Source organism: Eschrichtius robustus, chromosome 16, assembly GCF_028021215.1.
Source record: "Eschrichtius robustus isolate mEscRob2 chromosome 16, mEscRob2.pri, whole genome shotgun sequence".
Classification (NCBI taxonomy): Eukaryota; Metazoa; Chordata; class Mammalia; order Artiodactyla; family Eschrichtiidae; genus Eschrichtius; species Eschrichtius robustus.
Window position 1 is genome coordinate 75699055 of NC_090839.1, and position 14631 is coordinate 75713685.

Here is a 14631-nt window from a genome sequence, read left to right on the forward strand (position 1 = left end):
TTTTACTGCCCTTGTTTTGGTCCATAGTTTCCTCTGCTTTTACTGCTTCATAGATGTGATCTCTGCTTTCTTGCCTCTCAGGAATTCCTCAAAATTTCTAGTGATCCAGCAGCATTCTGTGTTGTTTGGTCTCTATCCTGCCATCCCTTTCCGATTTCCTTCTCTTGATCTTTCAGCCACCCTCCCACCCCTGCTCTGGACAGGATCAGGTGAGGCAGCCACAGCACACTGATGCCACAGGGTTTGCCCAGGGCCTCATAGCCAGGAAATGGTACCTTTCTGCTTCCTGAGTCTGTGCTCTTTCTCTTATATCACTCCACTCCTTAAGACAAGGATGGCTTTTTTCTTCATAATAATGGACATTTGAGACTGAACTCTAGGGGGCTTCATAAATAAATTTAGCTTTGAATGAAAATCAGTGAAAGAAAATCCAAGGTTGAAAGGGGGCAGTAAGAAAGTAGCAGAAAACCAAAAACATCACACAGGTACTTGAAGCTCAGATAAAACTCATACTTTCCTAGCCACAGTTCCATCAGAATTGATGTAGGGAAATGTGATTTAAAAAATACACAGCGTGGACCCTATAGTTAGAGCTCAAGTCACTTTATTCTGGGAAGTTTGTGATCTAGATGCCACCAAGCTTGAGGTGTGGACTGGTAAGCCTCAGATGTGGGTTCTTGACACTCGTCATATTTGTAATTTCTTATGGAATGGCTGTCTTTGTTGCCAGATTATAAATTCCATGAGAACAGGGACTCTGTCTTATTCATCACTCTATCCCTAGCACTTAGCAATCAGACCTGCTTATGGGGACACATATATTCAACAATAAATGAATGAATGAAAAGAAGGACAGATTAGTTAATTAACCCCTCATTGCAGGGTAAAAATCATTTCTGGGTCAGGCAGTTTAATATATGTAAAATGGCTCATGTAAGGCAATAGGAGTTGGTGGGAATTATTGCAACTAACAGTGCATGCAGATCCTACTTTTATAAAATTGCCAATCAAATGAGGACATCATTGGGGGTTCGCTGCATGTCCATGACCTCTACCGCAGAGACTGCTGCTTCCTCTTGAGGACTCAAAGTATCCAGTGTGGCTTCATGGGCTAAACATCTGATACTCTTGTAGGCAGTGTCACTAGGGTCTGAGAGATAGAAAAGAATATGCTGTCATCTCAATGTTAAATTTTCTGTAAAAACTGACCTCTGTTAGAGCAATCACGAAACACTAATTCATAGCTATTATCTCATTGCATCCCTTCCACAAACTTGTCAGGTTGTCAGGGAACATTTTCCCACATGAGAGGTGGGGGCTTGAGGCTCAGAGACTTGCCTGGGGACATAGGGCGGCTGGAGTCGGGCCTGGAACCCACACCCAGAACTTAGACCAAGCTGTTCCCGTTTCTAAGTGGAGTTAGAGGTTTAATGCTTCATCCACTAACACCGAACACATGCTTTAACACATTTAGTGGCCTCATGGCGGCTTTGTGTCGAACGCTCTTGCAGGCAGGTGTCATCAATTTCGTGTAAGCCAATGGGTGATCACAGAGCACCTGACTTTCATCTCGCTCTAGAGACCACTGGCTTCCAATGCATTGATGCCAGGCAGGGAATAAACGTGGGCACGGAATGAAAAACCTGGACTTTGGAGTCAGACAGTCCTTCATCCAAACCCTGGCTCTGCCCTTGCTAGCCACATGAGCTGGGGCTGCCATTTAAGTGCCCTGAACCTATAAGATAAGGATACCTACACACAGGGGTGGTGGGAGGCTGCAGGGAGATGAGGTGTGTAGAGGGGTTAGCCTGGTGCCTCATATGTAGCAAAACCTTTGTAATCGGCAGCTGCTGCCATTGTTGATATTACAGTTGTGGTTGCTATTGTTGCAGACATTTCATGTGCTATGGTGACCCGGTTTTGCTCTTTTCCTAGCCCAGCAGAAAAGAGGAAGATCAGGCATGTACGGCACTAATCCACTGACCATGACACCTCGGCTGCGTTTTAGTCACTGGTCCAGCATCCTTCCTCCCCTCGCCTCCTCCCTGGCTCTCTAGCAAGAAGGCCAATTTGTATACAGTCCCATCATCTGCTCCCCACCTGTGGTATTTGCAGCCTGGCCTTCACGAAGAAGGCTTTCTGTTGAAAGGGCTTGAACTGAACATTTTAAGGGCTGAGCATTGAAATTGCATATAACAGGGTTTTAAAGCAAAGCTATAAAGTAAGTTTTCACAGAGCTTTTTCTGGATGACAGCTTCAAAGCAACTGGTAGATGCCCTAGCAGGGTATCCCTTTGAAGTATCGGGAGGTTGGCTTTCAAAGCGACCAACCCAAGGTCCTCATCTTTCCAGGTGGAAAGGATTTGAACAGCTTTCTCGAGGGAATGTGGCTACTTAGTTCATCTCCCCTTTGCCCCTGGAACGGATGGTTTTAGGTCACGTGGGCATTATAAGGGCCTAGGTTCTTAAAGTGTGCTCACCCAGTGTAAGCAAATGTATTATTTTCCTCTGTGAACAAGATAGCAGTAATGCAGAATCTAGGCTTCTTTTATATATATATTTACTATATATATTTATAGTAAATACAATTATGGCATTTAAATTTGCATTAATTTGCCAGAAGCAAAACCAAATTGAAACAGAATTATTGAAATTCAGATTTCTTTATCACAAGAGAGATTTCTTAAAACATCCCGTCCGTTTAATAAATTATGAACAAAATATTAAGAGGTCGGAGTTGCCATTTTTTAAAACCCTGTTGTTTCCATTTAAGATGGATATGAATTGACTAATCTGCTATGGAAAATGAGGCCAGGGTGCACCCACACTGCCTGCCCTCTTCTGGCTTTTGTGAGCTTAGCTAAGAGCTTAGGTTTAGAACATTACATTTTGGTCCACAACCCAGATACGCACAATTGTCTAATACAGTTGACCCTTAAATAACACGGGTTTGAACTGCATGGGTCCACTTGTATGCGGGGTTTTTGTCAATAAATATAGTTCCTGTATTTTCATTTTACAGATCTTTAAGTATGGGGAAAAGTTTGTGTTCGGTTAGAGATCGCAATATGCGAAATCAAAAGAACTAGGGTTTGAGTCCTCTTCTCTCCAGACTGCTTCAGCTTCCTGCCCTTGGGTGAGCCATTTATCAGTTCCTTTGCTTTTGAGGCAGAGACAGCAGTACATGGATTTTCGACTGCATGGGGGGCAGGGCCCCAGTCCCCGTGTTGTTCGAGGGTCACTTGTATTTCTTTAGTCTCTAAGCGTCTTCAGTGTTCACCATTAGACCTTTTATCATAGGGTCTCCTGGTCTGCGTTCTTTATTTTGATTTTACTTTTCATTCTTTGGATTTTGTCCTCTGGAGGTTTTTTCTGAGAAGGACTTATGGGTGCTATATTTCTATTACCGGAATGTCTCCCTGTTGAGAGTGGTGGCTTGTTGCTTTTAAATCTGGACCCCTTGACTGGATACAGTAAGTTAGACGCGGCTCCATCATCTCCCTCTTTTGGGGACAAGATGTGTTCCAGGGCTAGAGATCAGTGCCTATCAGACAACTGGCCGTTCAGGGTCCTCCACACCACTGTTGCTACCACTCTTATATGGAATTTATTTATTTTCAGGAGTAAGGATTTAAACGTAAATGTAAATACCTGATTTTTTTCTATTTATAAAATGGAAAACATGCTTATAATAAAAAATTAAGTAAAACAAAGCAGAAAACAAAGTCCCCATCATGCCACCCCAGAGAGAATATTGTTAAGAGTTTGATGTTTCCAGACTTTTTGTATGCCTATATGTATACATACTAACATAATAATTTTTTTAAAAATCAGGTTTATACTATATGTACATTTTCCAACATGCTTCTCTTTACTTAAGCATATATCTTGTTGTCTTTCTGAATAAGTGCATGAGACCTACCTGATTCTCTGTAAGGGTTGCCTGGGGCTCCGTCAACGCCTGCTCTATTAGTAATTTAACCCATCTCTTACTAATGAACATGCAGGTCATTCTCTTTTATAAATGATGCCTCAACGATCTTTGCATACTTAAGAATGAAGGGTAAATTCCTAGAAGGGCTGGGGTGAAGGGTATGCACATTATTAATTTCTAGTCAGCCATTTCTGTCATCTCGGCCTCCAAAATACATCTCAAAATGCATCTCTTGTCCCCACCTCTGCTTCCACCTTCCTCTTTACCTGCTACCGCAGGTGCAGCTGTCTGCTGTCTGTCCTGTTTCCATCCTGGCCCCGCCTCTCAAAATCCACTTGGTATCCAAGAGCCATAGTGATCTTTATTTTATTTTATTTTTTTAAAATATTGATTGATTGATTGATTGATTGATTGCTGTGTTGGGTCTTCGTTTCTGTGCGAGGGCTTTCTCTAGTTGCGGCAAGCGGGGGCCACTCTTCATCGCGGTGCGCTGGCCTCTCACTATCGAGGCCTCTCTTGTTGCGGAGCACAGGCTCCAGACGCGCAGGCTCAGTAATTGTGGCTTACGGGCCTAGTTGCTCCGTGGCATGTGGGATCTTCCCAGACCAGGGCTCTAACCCGTGTCCCCTGCATTGGCAGGCAGATTCTCAACCACTGCGCCACCAGGGAAGCCCCATAGTGATCTTTAAAAACAGAAATCAGATAATGTTGTATTTCTGCTTAGCACCCTTCGTGACCTCTCATGGTACATCAAAGAAAATCCAGACTCTGCTCTGAGGCCTACAAGGCACTGCCCCTGTGACCCCCTTCCTGCTCCCCGCCCTCCCCTCCCAGTGTGTTTGGTACCCGCTGCCCTCCAGCCATTGCTGCCTCCAGGCTTTTGCCTCTGCTGTTCCTCCTGACACACCTTGTGCCCCAGACATTCACTGGGCGTTTCTTTACCACCCAGCATTCCCTGACCAGCTTTCAACAGGGCTGCCCTCAGCCCACTTACTCTTGGTTCCGTCATCCAGGCAGGCTCTTTCCTTCCCAGTCCTGGCCACATCTGAAATGCCCCTGATTCTTTTTCTTTATGCACTGATTGCCCGAGGCTTCGCCATCTTACTCCCCACCATGACCTCAGCCCTCAACGAAGCGCCTGTAGCACACCTGCGTGTGTGAATAAATGAATGATAATAGTTGCCGCATCTTCTTCCCCATTGGTTGGACCACAAAAGTGGGTCTGTTTTACACTTGGAGAGTCTAGAAGGAGCAGGGAGCAGTGGCTGAGGGCACACGTCACGACTCTGCTACTTAATCACTGTGACGGGTCGGACCAGCTTAAAGGCTCTAGGCCTCAGTCCTCTGACTTGTGGGGACTCCAGAAATTCAGTCTCTTAAAACATGGGGCCACCACAAGGTGAAGGTAATGAAGAGGCTGGAGGGAACCTGCTCAGCTGACCGTGGGTTCTAGAATCCTAATGCCCCATCCAGCTATTTCCTGGAACTGGCAGTGGGTGGTAGCTCCACTCGGCCTTAGACATCAGTGGGGAGGATTCTGGGCCCTGGGACTGACCGAGATTTCCTGGACAGTCACAGCAGTCTCCCATCCGGGAATCTCCCAGTTTAGCTGGCATCCATTTAATCATTTTTTTCCACCGTGACTGGGTGAGAATACCGGGTTTGCCCACTGTTTTCTCACCTAGCCTTGCCTCCACCCCTGCAGAACAGAGAACTGAAGATGACCCTATCTGAGATGGGTGGGGTGGACCAAGAACCGGAACCGACTGCTTATCCTGCTGTAACAGGAGTTCACGTTATCATCAAAGCAAGTTTCACTCCACCCATCTATGTTGCAGGGTTATTGTGAGGATCAAATGAGGGAGGGAGTTGAAAATGTTTTGTAAAGTACAGAACATTATTCCGCTGTAAAGGATTACTAGCTTTACCGTCACTGCAGTTGCTGTTAAACAGCAGGCCACCCAGGAACTCAAGTTTCCCCACGGAGGAGCAGTAAATCTGTTCGCCCTCCAACTGCCGACTACAGTCAGACTGTGAAGACATGAGCCATGACTTTAGTCTGGCTTCCGTGAAGGTTGCGTGGATCATGTCAATACACTCAACTAGAAGACCTTGCTATGATCTTTTGAAATGCCATCGGTGAATACGTGCTCACTTTAATGTAGGGTTTTTCACTCACACCACTATTGACATTTGCCCAGATAATTCTTTGTTGTGGGAACTGTCCTGTACATTCTAGGATGTTTAGCAGCATGCCTGGCCTCCACCTACCAGATGCCGCTAGCACTCCTTTCCCCCAGTTCTCACCAAATACATCTCCAAATAATTGCCAAATGTCCAAAATCATCCCCAGTTCACACCACTACTTTAATAAAACAATTCGGTGAGGTTGGGATTTGTTAACCCATTTTTATGGATGGCAAAATGCAGATCAGAGAAGTTAAGTAACTTTCTAAGAGTCACATCACTAATGCCACCGCCAAGGCAGGTGGGTGCTCTCCACCCCTGCTTACAGCTTCTACCCAGTCACTGACATAAATTAGTCATTCAGCACATATTTGTCAAGCATCTACTATGTGCCAGGCAGTGTTCTATTTGCTCAATAAATATCACTGATACTTGATATTGGGCAGGGTGGGAGGGAGAGAGCTATAAAAGATAGATAGCTATATTAGTTTCCTGGGGAATTCCCTGGTGGTCCAATGGTTAAGACTCAGTGCTTCCACTGCCAGGGGCCTGGGTTCAATCCCTGGTCAGGGAACTAAGATCCCACAAGCTGTGAAGCATGTCTAAAAACAAAAAAAAGTTTCTTATTGCTGCCATGACAACTTACCACAAACTTAGTGGTTTATCTTACAGTTCTAGAGCTCAGAAATCCAAATTCAGTTTCATTGGTCTAAAATCAAGATGTCAGCAGACCTGTGTTCCTTCTAGAGGCTCTAGAGGAGAATCCGTTTCCTTGCCTTTTCCAACTTCTAGAGGCCACCTACATTCCTTGGCTTGTGCCCTTTCCTCCTTCAAGGCCAGCAGGGTAGCATCTTTTCTCCTCCCTAACCTCTGCTTCCACCCTTATATCTCGTCTTTCTGATGCTGATCTTCCTGCCTCCCTCTTAGAAGGACCCTTGTGATTACATAGGCCTCTCTAGATATCCAAGATAATATCCCCCATCTCAAGATCGTTAATCACATCTGCAAGGTCCCTTTGCCATGTAATATTCACCATCCAAGGTGATTAGAACATGGACATCTTTGGGGCCCACAGCAGTCCGCTCTTGGGTCCCCAAAGATTCATGTCCCCCTCACATGCAAAATACTTCCATCCCATCCCAAGTTTCCCAAAAGTCTCAACCCCTTACAGTAGCAACTTAAGTGCAAAATATCATTTAAGTCTCATCTGCTCAAAACTCCCAAAGCTCATTATCTATATCTAAATTAGGAGGGGTGAATCTATGGGTATTACTCATCTTAGGGCAAAATTTCTCTCCCTCTTTGAACTTTTAAAACTAGAAAACAAGTTATCTGCTCCCAAATACAGTGGTGGGTCAGGCACAGGATAACAGTTATAGACATTCCCATTACAATAGACAGAAAATTAAAGGGAAAAAAAGAGTCACCAAACCCAAGCAAGTTTGAAATCCAACTGGGCAAACTCCATTAGGTTTCAAGGCACAGGAATAATTCTCTGTGGCACAGGAATAATTCTCTGTGGCTCAGGATTCCGCCCTCTGGGCCCATGGCTCCACCCTGGGAGTCATTCTTCCTCTTTCATGAAGGGTAGCATGTGTTTGCACCTACGTAGTTTTATTAACCTGTTTCCTGCCTGTAGAATTTTGGGAGCCTGTCAGCTTTCTTTAATTTTGTCCTTTCTCTCTCCCACGGAGTTCAAGCTGGCAGTGTTTCTGCTGGTATAACAGTCTCAAAAACCATGTGGGTCTCCTCTGTATGTCTCTAGGATTCACTCCATTAGACAAGAGGCTCCTCCACAAACCTTTCCTGGATAATCCCATCTCTATTCCTGGCTTCTGCTGAGATGTCTAAGGGGATTCATGAGTCACATGTCTAATCTCTTCAAAGAGCCCTCAGTGTGATTGAATACTCTAAACCAGCGGTCCCCAACCTTTTTGGCACCAGGAACCGTTTCATGGAAGGCAATTTTTCCACGGACAGGGGTGGGGTGATGGTTCAGGCAGTCATGTGAGCGATGGGGAGTGGCAGATGAAGCTTCGCTCGCCGGCCGGCTGCTCACCTCCGCTGCTCACCTCACCTAACAGGCCGCGGACCGGTACTGGTCCATGGACCAGGGGTTGGGGACCGCTGCTCTAAACTGTAGATCCTTCTGAGGTTTTGGCAAAAGGTTGTCCAGCCACACCCTTCGTTTTTTTCTCCAGAGCACGCTTTCCTGGCTTTTTCATGCTTTTTTTTTTTTTTTTTAGCATCTTTTGTAGTAGGCTGAGAGCTTCCCAAATCATCAACTCCCAGTTCTTTGTACTTAACGGTTCTCTCAGTCTGTCCCTTTCCTCTAGCATTTTACTCTAAGCAGCAGGAAGGAACCAGACTGTATCTTTAACACTTTGCTTGGAACTCTCTTGAGCTAAATATCCAAGTTCATCATTTACAAGTTCCTCTTACCGTATAACTGTAGGACACAGTTTGGCTAAGATTCTGCTGCCACATAACAGGATTTTCTGTCCTCTAGTTCCCAATAACATGTTCCTTATTTCCTGAGCCCTCACCAGCAGCACCTTTGATTCCATATTTCTATCACTGGGCTTTTTAGGATGATTTCTCTAAGATGATCAAAGTTTTCTATGTGGTGCTTCTCACTTGTACATGAGCCCTCACTAATTCAGTGGGTCCAGGAATAAGGACTTGGACATCTTTGGGGGATCATTATTCAGCCTACCACACAACTATTAAGTTTATGGTCAACCGTAAACTTGATTGCTTCTCATGCTCTCACAGCTATGTTAGTTACTACAAGGGCTACAGGGATAGCATAGCTAGGCTAACCAAACATACTGGTTTCCCCAGACAGTCCAGTGTACACTTTCGTCCCAGTGTAAATGTAGTAGTGCCTTTATTCCCCTTCCAAAGTATCCTGGGGACTTCCCTGGTGGTGCAGTGGTTAAGAATCCGCCTGCCAACGCAGGGGACACGGGTTCGAGCCCCGGTCCGGGAAGATCCCACATGCCGTGGAGCAGCTAAGCCCGTGCGCCACAACTACTGAGCCTGTGCTCTAGAGCCCGCGAGTCACAACTGCTGAGCCCGTGAGCCACAACTACTGGAGCCCGCGTGCCTAGAGCCCGTGCTCCGCAACAAGAGAAGCCACCGCAATGAGAGGCCCGCACACCACAACAAAGAGTAGCCCCCGCTCTCCGCTTTCCACGACTAGAGAAAAGCCCGCGTGCAGAAACAAAGACCCAATGCAGCCAAAAATAAATAAATAAATTCACAATATCCTGGCTTCAGTGATAAATTTTCTGATCACTGTAAGTATAGCTTAATGCTTGGTCTTAAGATTGTAAATCTACAATCTCTTAGAGACAGAAGACGTATGAAAAAATTTGCAAGCAGCTACAGGAAACCACAATTAATACTATAAAACTAAACTCTGCTCCATCCAGAGGAGAGTTTCTCATTTGTCCCTGCCCCTTTGTTTTCTCATCCTCAAAGCGAGGATAACACATGGGTTGAGATGGTTTTGGTAAATGTTAGTTTCATGGGAATAGTTCTTTGATTCTAATGATCTATTTTCAAAAGAGTTTTTCCTCAAAGGAACGTATTTCATTTTTCACTTCTCTTCTTGACTTTTGGCAGGAGCTAAGAAAAAGCCTGGAACTTAGTGTCAATCTACAAAGGAAAGAAGAGGATGGTTCCAGTGATGAGTATGACTCTATCGAAGAAGATGTACTCTCTGAGCCGGAGCCTGAGGACCAGGTGCTGCTGGGCCGTCCTAGAGATGACTCCCCTCTTCCCACTGGGGACTCAGTGCAGAAGGATGTTTCCGAGGACCAGGGGACAGAAGGACGCCCTCCCCAGGGCCCAGACACCCTCGTAGTGCTGGAATTTAACCCAGCTTCCAAAAGTAAGCTCTGTCTTAGGCGGCATTTCTTTGCCTTTGATGTCTCTGGATCTAATAATAGGACTTAAATTTCCAGTGGTACTTTGAATTCAGCTTTGGGTAGACTATCTCACAGGCCGGGGTATATATCAGTCAGGTTTCTGCTGATTGCAAGAGGTGAAGGCTCCCAAAAGCTTACAGATGACCCTGAAATTCCAGATGGTAAATGTCTGGCAGATAGTTGTAGGGGGCTGTCCTGTGCATTGTAGGAAGTTTACCAGCATCTATGCGGCAACTGGCTAGTGAAACTGACTTGAGCAAAAGGGACTATTTATTGACTTGGATAACTAAGGAGTCCAGGGCTGCAATAGGACTCATTTCTGTTCCCCTCCCCTCTCCTTCCCTTCTTCCCTTCCTCCCTCTTCTCTCTTCCTTCTTTTGTCTTGGCACCATTCTCACGTGGGCTTTCCACATATAGACACAGAATTGAGACACTGGCTTTGCAACTCCATCAGAAAGTGGATTTCTCTTCCTAAAAGCTCCAGCAAAAGTCCCAGACTTGGCTCTCGAACCCACGTGGGGTCACATCTCTGAACTAGTCACTGTGGCTCTGATTGGCCAGGTCCGACCAACAGGACTGGGGGTGTGGTTATCGCCACCCAAACCACATGGACGGAGATAGTAGTTTCCAAAGGAAAATTAAGGTGAATCTGAAGGAGGAGGAAAGCAGCTAGGCACCAACAGCAGTTGTCCACTGGAGAGGGTTTTTCAGAAATCACCCTAGAAGGTAGAGTCAACAGAACAATTGGTGGGTGGCAGGGGGGATTACGGTTAGGGCATTCTCCCCAAAGCTGGAGGTGCCGAATTTCCTGAACCAAATACCAAGACCAACCAATGGGGAAGCATGAGTGAACCTAAGGAAAGAGAAATGAGGGAATGTTTGAAATCAGGCAGTGAGTATATTCGTCTGCCCAGGCTGCCGTAACAAAGTACACAGACCAGGGGTGGCATCAACAGCCACGGAAATGTAATTTTGTTCACAGTTCTGGAGGCTAGAAGTCCAAGATCAGGGCTTTGGCAAGCTTGGTGTCTTCTGAGGCCTCTCTCCTTGGCTTGCAGACGGCTACCTTCTCCCTGTGTCCTCACATGGTCTTCCCTCTGTGTGTCCCTGTGTCCTAATCTCCTCTTCTTATAAGGACACCAGTCATGTTGGCTTAACGCCCACTCTAAAGGCCTCATTTTACCTTAACTACCTCTCTAGTGACCCTATCTCCAAATACAGCCACATTCTGAGGTACTGGGGGTTAGGACTTGAACCTATGAGTCTTGGGGGGACATAATAATAGGCAGCTCTGGAAAATCTACACCCCACGGTTGATGTCTCCAGCGAAGAGAACATTTGTCCCTCCGACATGCTCTCACCTCCTTGCTGGGCTGTTCCCTCCACCTAGATCACCACATTTTCTTTCCTCTCCACTCTGACCCATGAAACCTGGCTCCCTGCTTTTTCCTCGAGACTCAGCTCAGAGGCTGCTTCCTCCAGGAAGCCTTCTTGGCACTCCCAGCCTGGCCAGCTAGGTCGGTGCCTGCTCTGCTCCTGTAGCGTCATCATGGCCCTAGTCTCAATGCCCGCAGTTGCCTTTCTCTCCCTCCGGCCTGTGAGCTCTGCCAGGGCACAGGCCAGCTCTTCCCCTCTGTTGCATCCCCAGCTTGCAGCCTTCACCTGGCACATTCAAGCCATTCGGGAAATCTTTAAAATAAATGAAGGACTATGCCCACCTGCTAAAGCGTCTGGTGGTCACGGCAATGAACATACCCTTCTGACTGAGACCCACTGGGGCTGCGTCATTGCTGTGGATTGTGTTTCCTCCAAGGGGAAGGGAAGTGCTGTGAGGGGGTTGACTGGGCCCCTGCCCTGGAAACGGGGGTGTGGCGGGGACGGAGGTGGGAGTGGGTATGACAGTCACTTCCGGGTGTGGAGGACCAGGCCACAGAAGGGGAGCAATTGAACCCCAGGCAGTTTAAGAGTGATACTGGGCATAAAGCTGAAGGAGAGAACTTCACTTTCTTGCCATTTTACATTTTTTAACAATTAGATTGCTCGGCAGGCCCCGAGTTGACCCTGGTGATGTCTGCTGCAGGCGGCGGGTGCCCAGTCTGCAGTACACGAGGGCGGCACGAATGCCCCCTACCGCCGCTCTCAGCCGCCCCTTTCATCTGCAGCCCCTGGCTGGCTTCTCAGCCCCAGCAGGAGACAGCCTCCCACCAAGGGGAGCAAGAAGGAGGCTGAGGGGCCTGTTACAAGGTCTCCCCAGACCCCAGCATGGGATTGGAGTTCTGAGATAATCCTGAGTGTTTACTCAAGAACAGTCAGCAGTAACCTGAAAAGATGTGCTTGGTTCTGGGCAGTTCATTCATGCACTGGGCACGCATCATGCCCCAGGCCCTGTGCTGGGACGAGATGGGCCCGCTCATTCTACGTCATTTAATCCTAGCAGGGAAAACAGACAATAAGCGCATAACTACATAAATAATAATTGCCAACACTTACTGAGTTGTTATTAATATGAGCCAAGAGCTATTCCAAGGGCTTTACATATAGTCCCTCATTAAATCCTCACCCGCACATTAAATCTCAACCCCGAGGAAAGTCCTGTCGTTGTACTTGTTTTACAGAGGGGAAACTGAAGCACAGAGAGGTCAAATAACTTGCCCAAGGTCACACAGCTAGGAACGGGCAGAGTGGAATTGAATCTGCAGCAGTCTGAGCCCAGAGCCTGCGCTCTTAATCTTTAGGCTAAATAAATAAACCAGATGAAGTTACAAAGTGATAATTGGGCTTTGAGGAGCCAGTAAGTAACCCCACCCGCCTCTGCTTTCCCTTCTAAATTGTGAAACAAATGAGAAATGATCATGGATGGAAGGTCAGCAAATGATTACCTCTCCAACTGAAAGTACTGCCCCTCTGCAGTACACTGACCCCTGACCCCAGATGTTGGCAAAGCTGGACCGCTGATGGCATCAGCATGGTGGAAGGGGGCCATGTGACCTGACGGCACCCCCCCACCCCACCCCAGCCCACAGAAGAGGGAAGAAGGAGGGCCTGGGCTGAGCCCCGATGGCTTCCTGCCCCCACTCTCTCCCATCCCTTTTGTCCTCCTTGTGAGCAAGGGGCAGTGAATGAGCGGCACAGAGAAAGGCAGAAGTTATTTTTCTATTAACTGGAAAGGGGAGGGCTGGGTCATGGGTTAGGAATTCAGGGAGGAGGAGAGAATGGTACCCTGATGGTCTTGAAAGTTGTGAAGATTATAAAACAGGACACTGGTTGGGCGTTGGGGGTCAGCGAAGGATGCTGGTAGCTGGGATGGTCAGAAAAGCCTTCTCAGAGGAGGTGATGTTTAAGCTGGGACAGGAATGAGGAAGAGAAAGCAGCCATGGCAACAGCATTCCAGGTCCAGGGATCAGCAAGCACAAAGGGCTTGGAGAGGGAAAGAGCTTGGTGTACCCAAGTACAGAGAAAGGGCCAGTATGGCTGCAGCCGAGTGAGTCGGGGCCAAGGGTGGGGGGAGGGTGGTACAAAATGAGTGAACCCAGGCCACTTTCCATGAAGACCTGATGGTTTTAGGATCGCACCAAGAGTCTGGGTCCTTTGGTGCCCTAAGAAATATCCTTGTATAGACTTTTTTTTTTTTTTAATTGTTTCTGTGTTTCTGTTTTAATTAATTAATTTATTTATTTATTTTTGCTGAGTTGGGTCTTCGTTTCTATGCGAGGGCTTTCTCCAGTTGCGGCGAGCGGGGGCCACTCTTCATCGCGGTGCGCGGGCCTCTCACTGTCGCGGCCTCTCGTTGCGGAGCACTGCTCCAGACGCGCAGGCTCAGTAGTTGTGGCTCACGGGCCCAGTCGCTCCGCGGCATGTGGGATGTTCCCAGACCAGGGCTCGAACCCGTGTCCCCTGCATCGGCAGGCAGACTCTCAACCACTGCGCCACCAGGGAAGCCCCCTTGTATAGACTTTTGATGGCCAAGGCAGACCTCCACCAGAGTTGCTGAAGGGCAGTCTTAAGGAGAGGAGGGAGCCAGGAGACAGGGAATAAAGTGGTTAAGGGCAGGGCTCTGAGCCAGGCAGGCCTGGTCAAATCCTGATTCCCTCACTTCCTAGCTCTGTGATGTTGGACAAACGACTTGAACCTCAGAGCCTTACTCTGCAATAGTATGTATTAGTTTTCTACTGCTGCTATAACAAATTAGCCCAAACTTGGTGGCTTAAAACAATACCAACTTATTATCTTATAGTTCTGTGGGTCAGAAGTTTGACGTTCAGTCTCACTGAGCTAAAATCACAGTGTCAGCAAGGCTGTGTTCCTTATGGAAGCTCCAGGGGAAAATGTGTTTCCTTGCCTTTTCCAGCTTTTAGAGGCTGTCACATACCTTGGCTCCTGGCCGCCTTCCAAGCTGGCAACATTGCATCTCTCTGTGCTTTTCCTCTATAGTGACATCTCCCTTTGATCTTGCTCTTCTGCAGCACTTTTCCACCTGTGTGCTGCACATGCACATGTGTTTTATTGTGGCAAAATATACATAACATAGAATTTACCATCTTCACCATTTTTAAGAGCACAATTCGGTGTCACGAAG

At 47.1% G+C, this 14631-nt stretch overlaps 1 protein-coding gene across 7 annotated transcripts in view; it reads left to right on the forward strand.

Moving 5' to 3' along the window:
• The window catches only part of KATNIP (katanin interacting protein), a 194908-nt gene that overhangs the window by 80730 nt on the left and 99547 nt on the right, over positions 1 to 14631 (forward strand). For all 7 annotated transcript variants that reach the window (XM_068524188.1, XM_068524190.1, XM_068524184.1 and 4 more), the window contains one exon: positions 9751 to 10018. In XM_068524188.1, coding sequence (XP_068380289.1) covers positions 9751 to 10018 — 268 coding nt within the window. The remainder of the gene's footprint in view (positions 1 to 9750; positions 10019 to 14631) is intronic.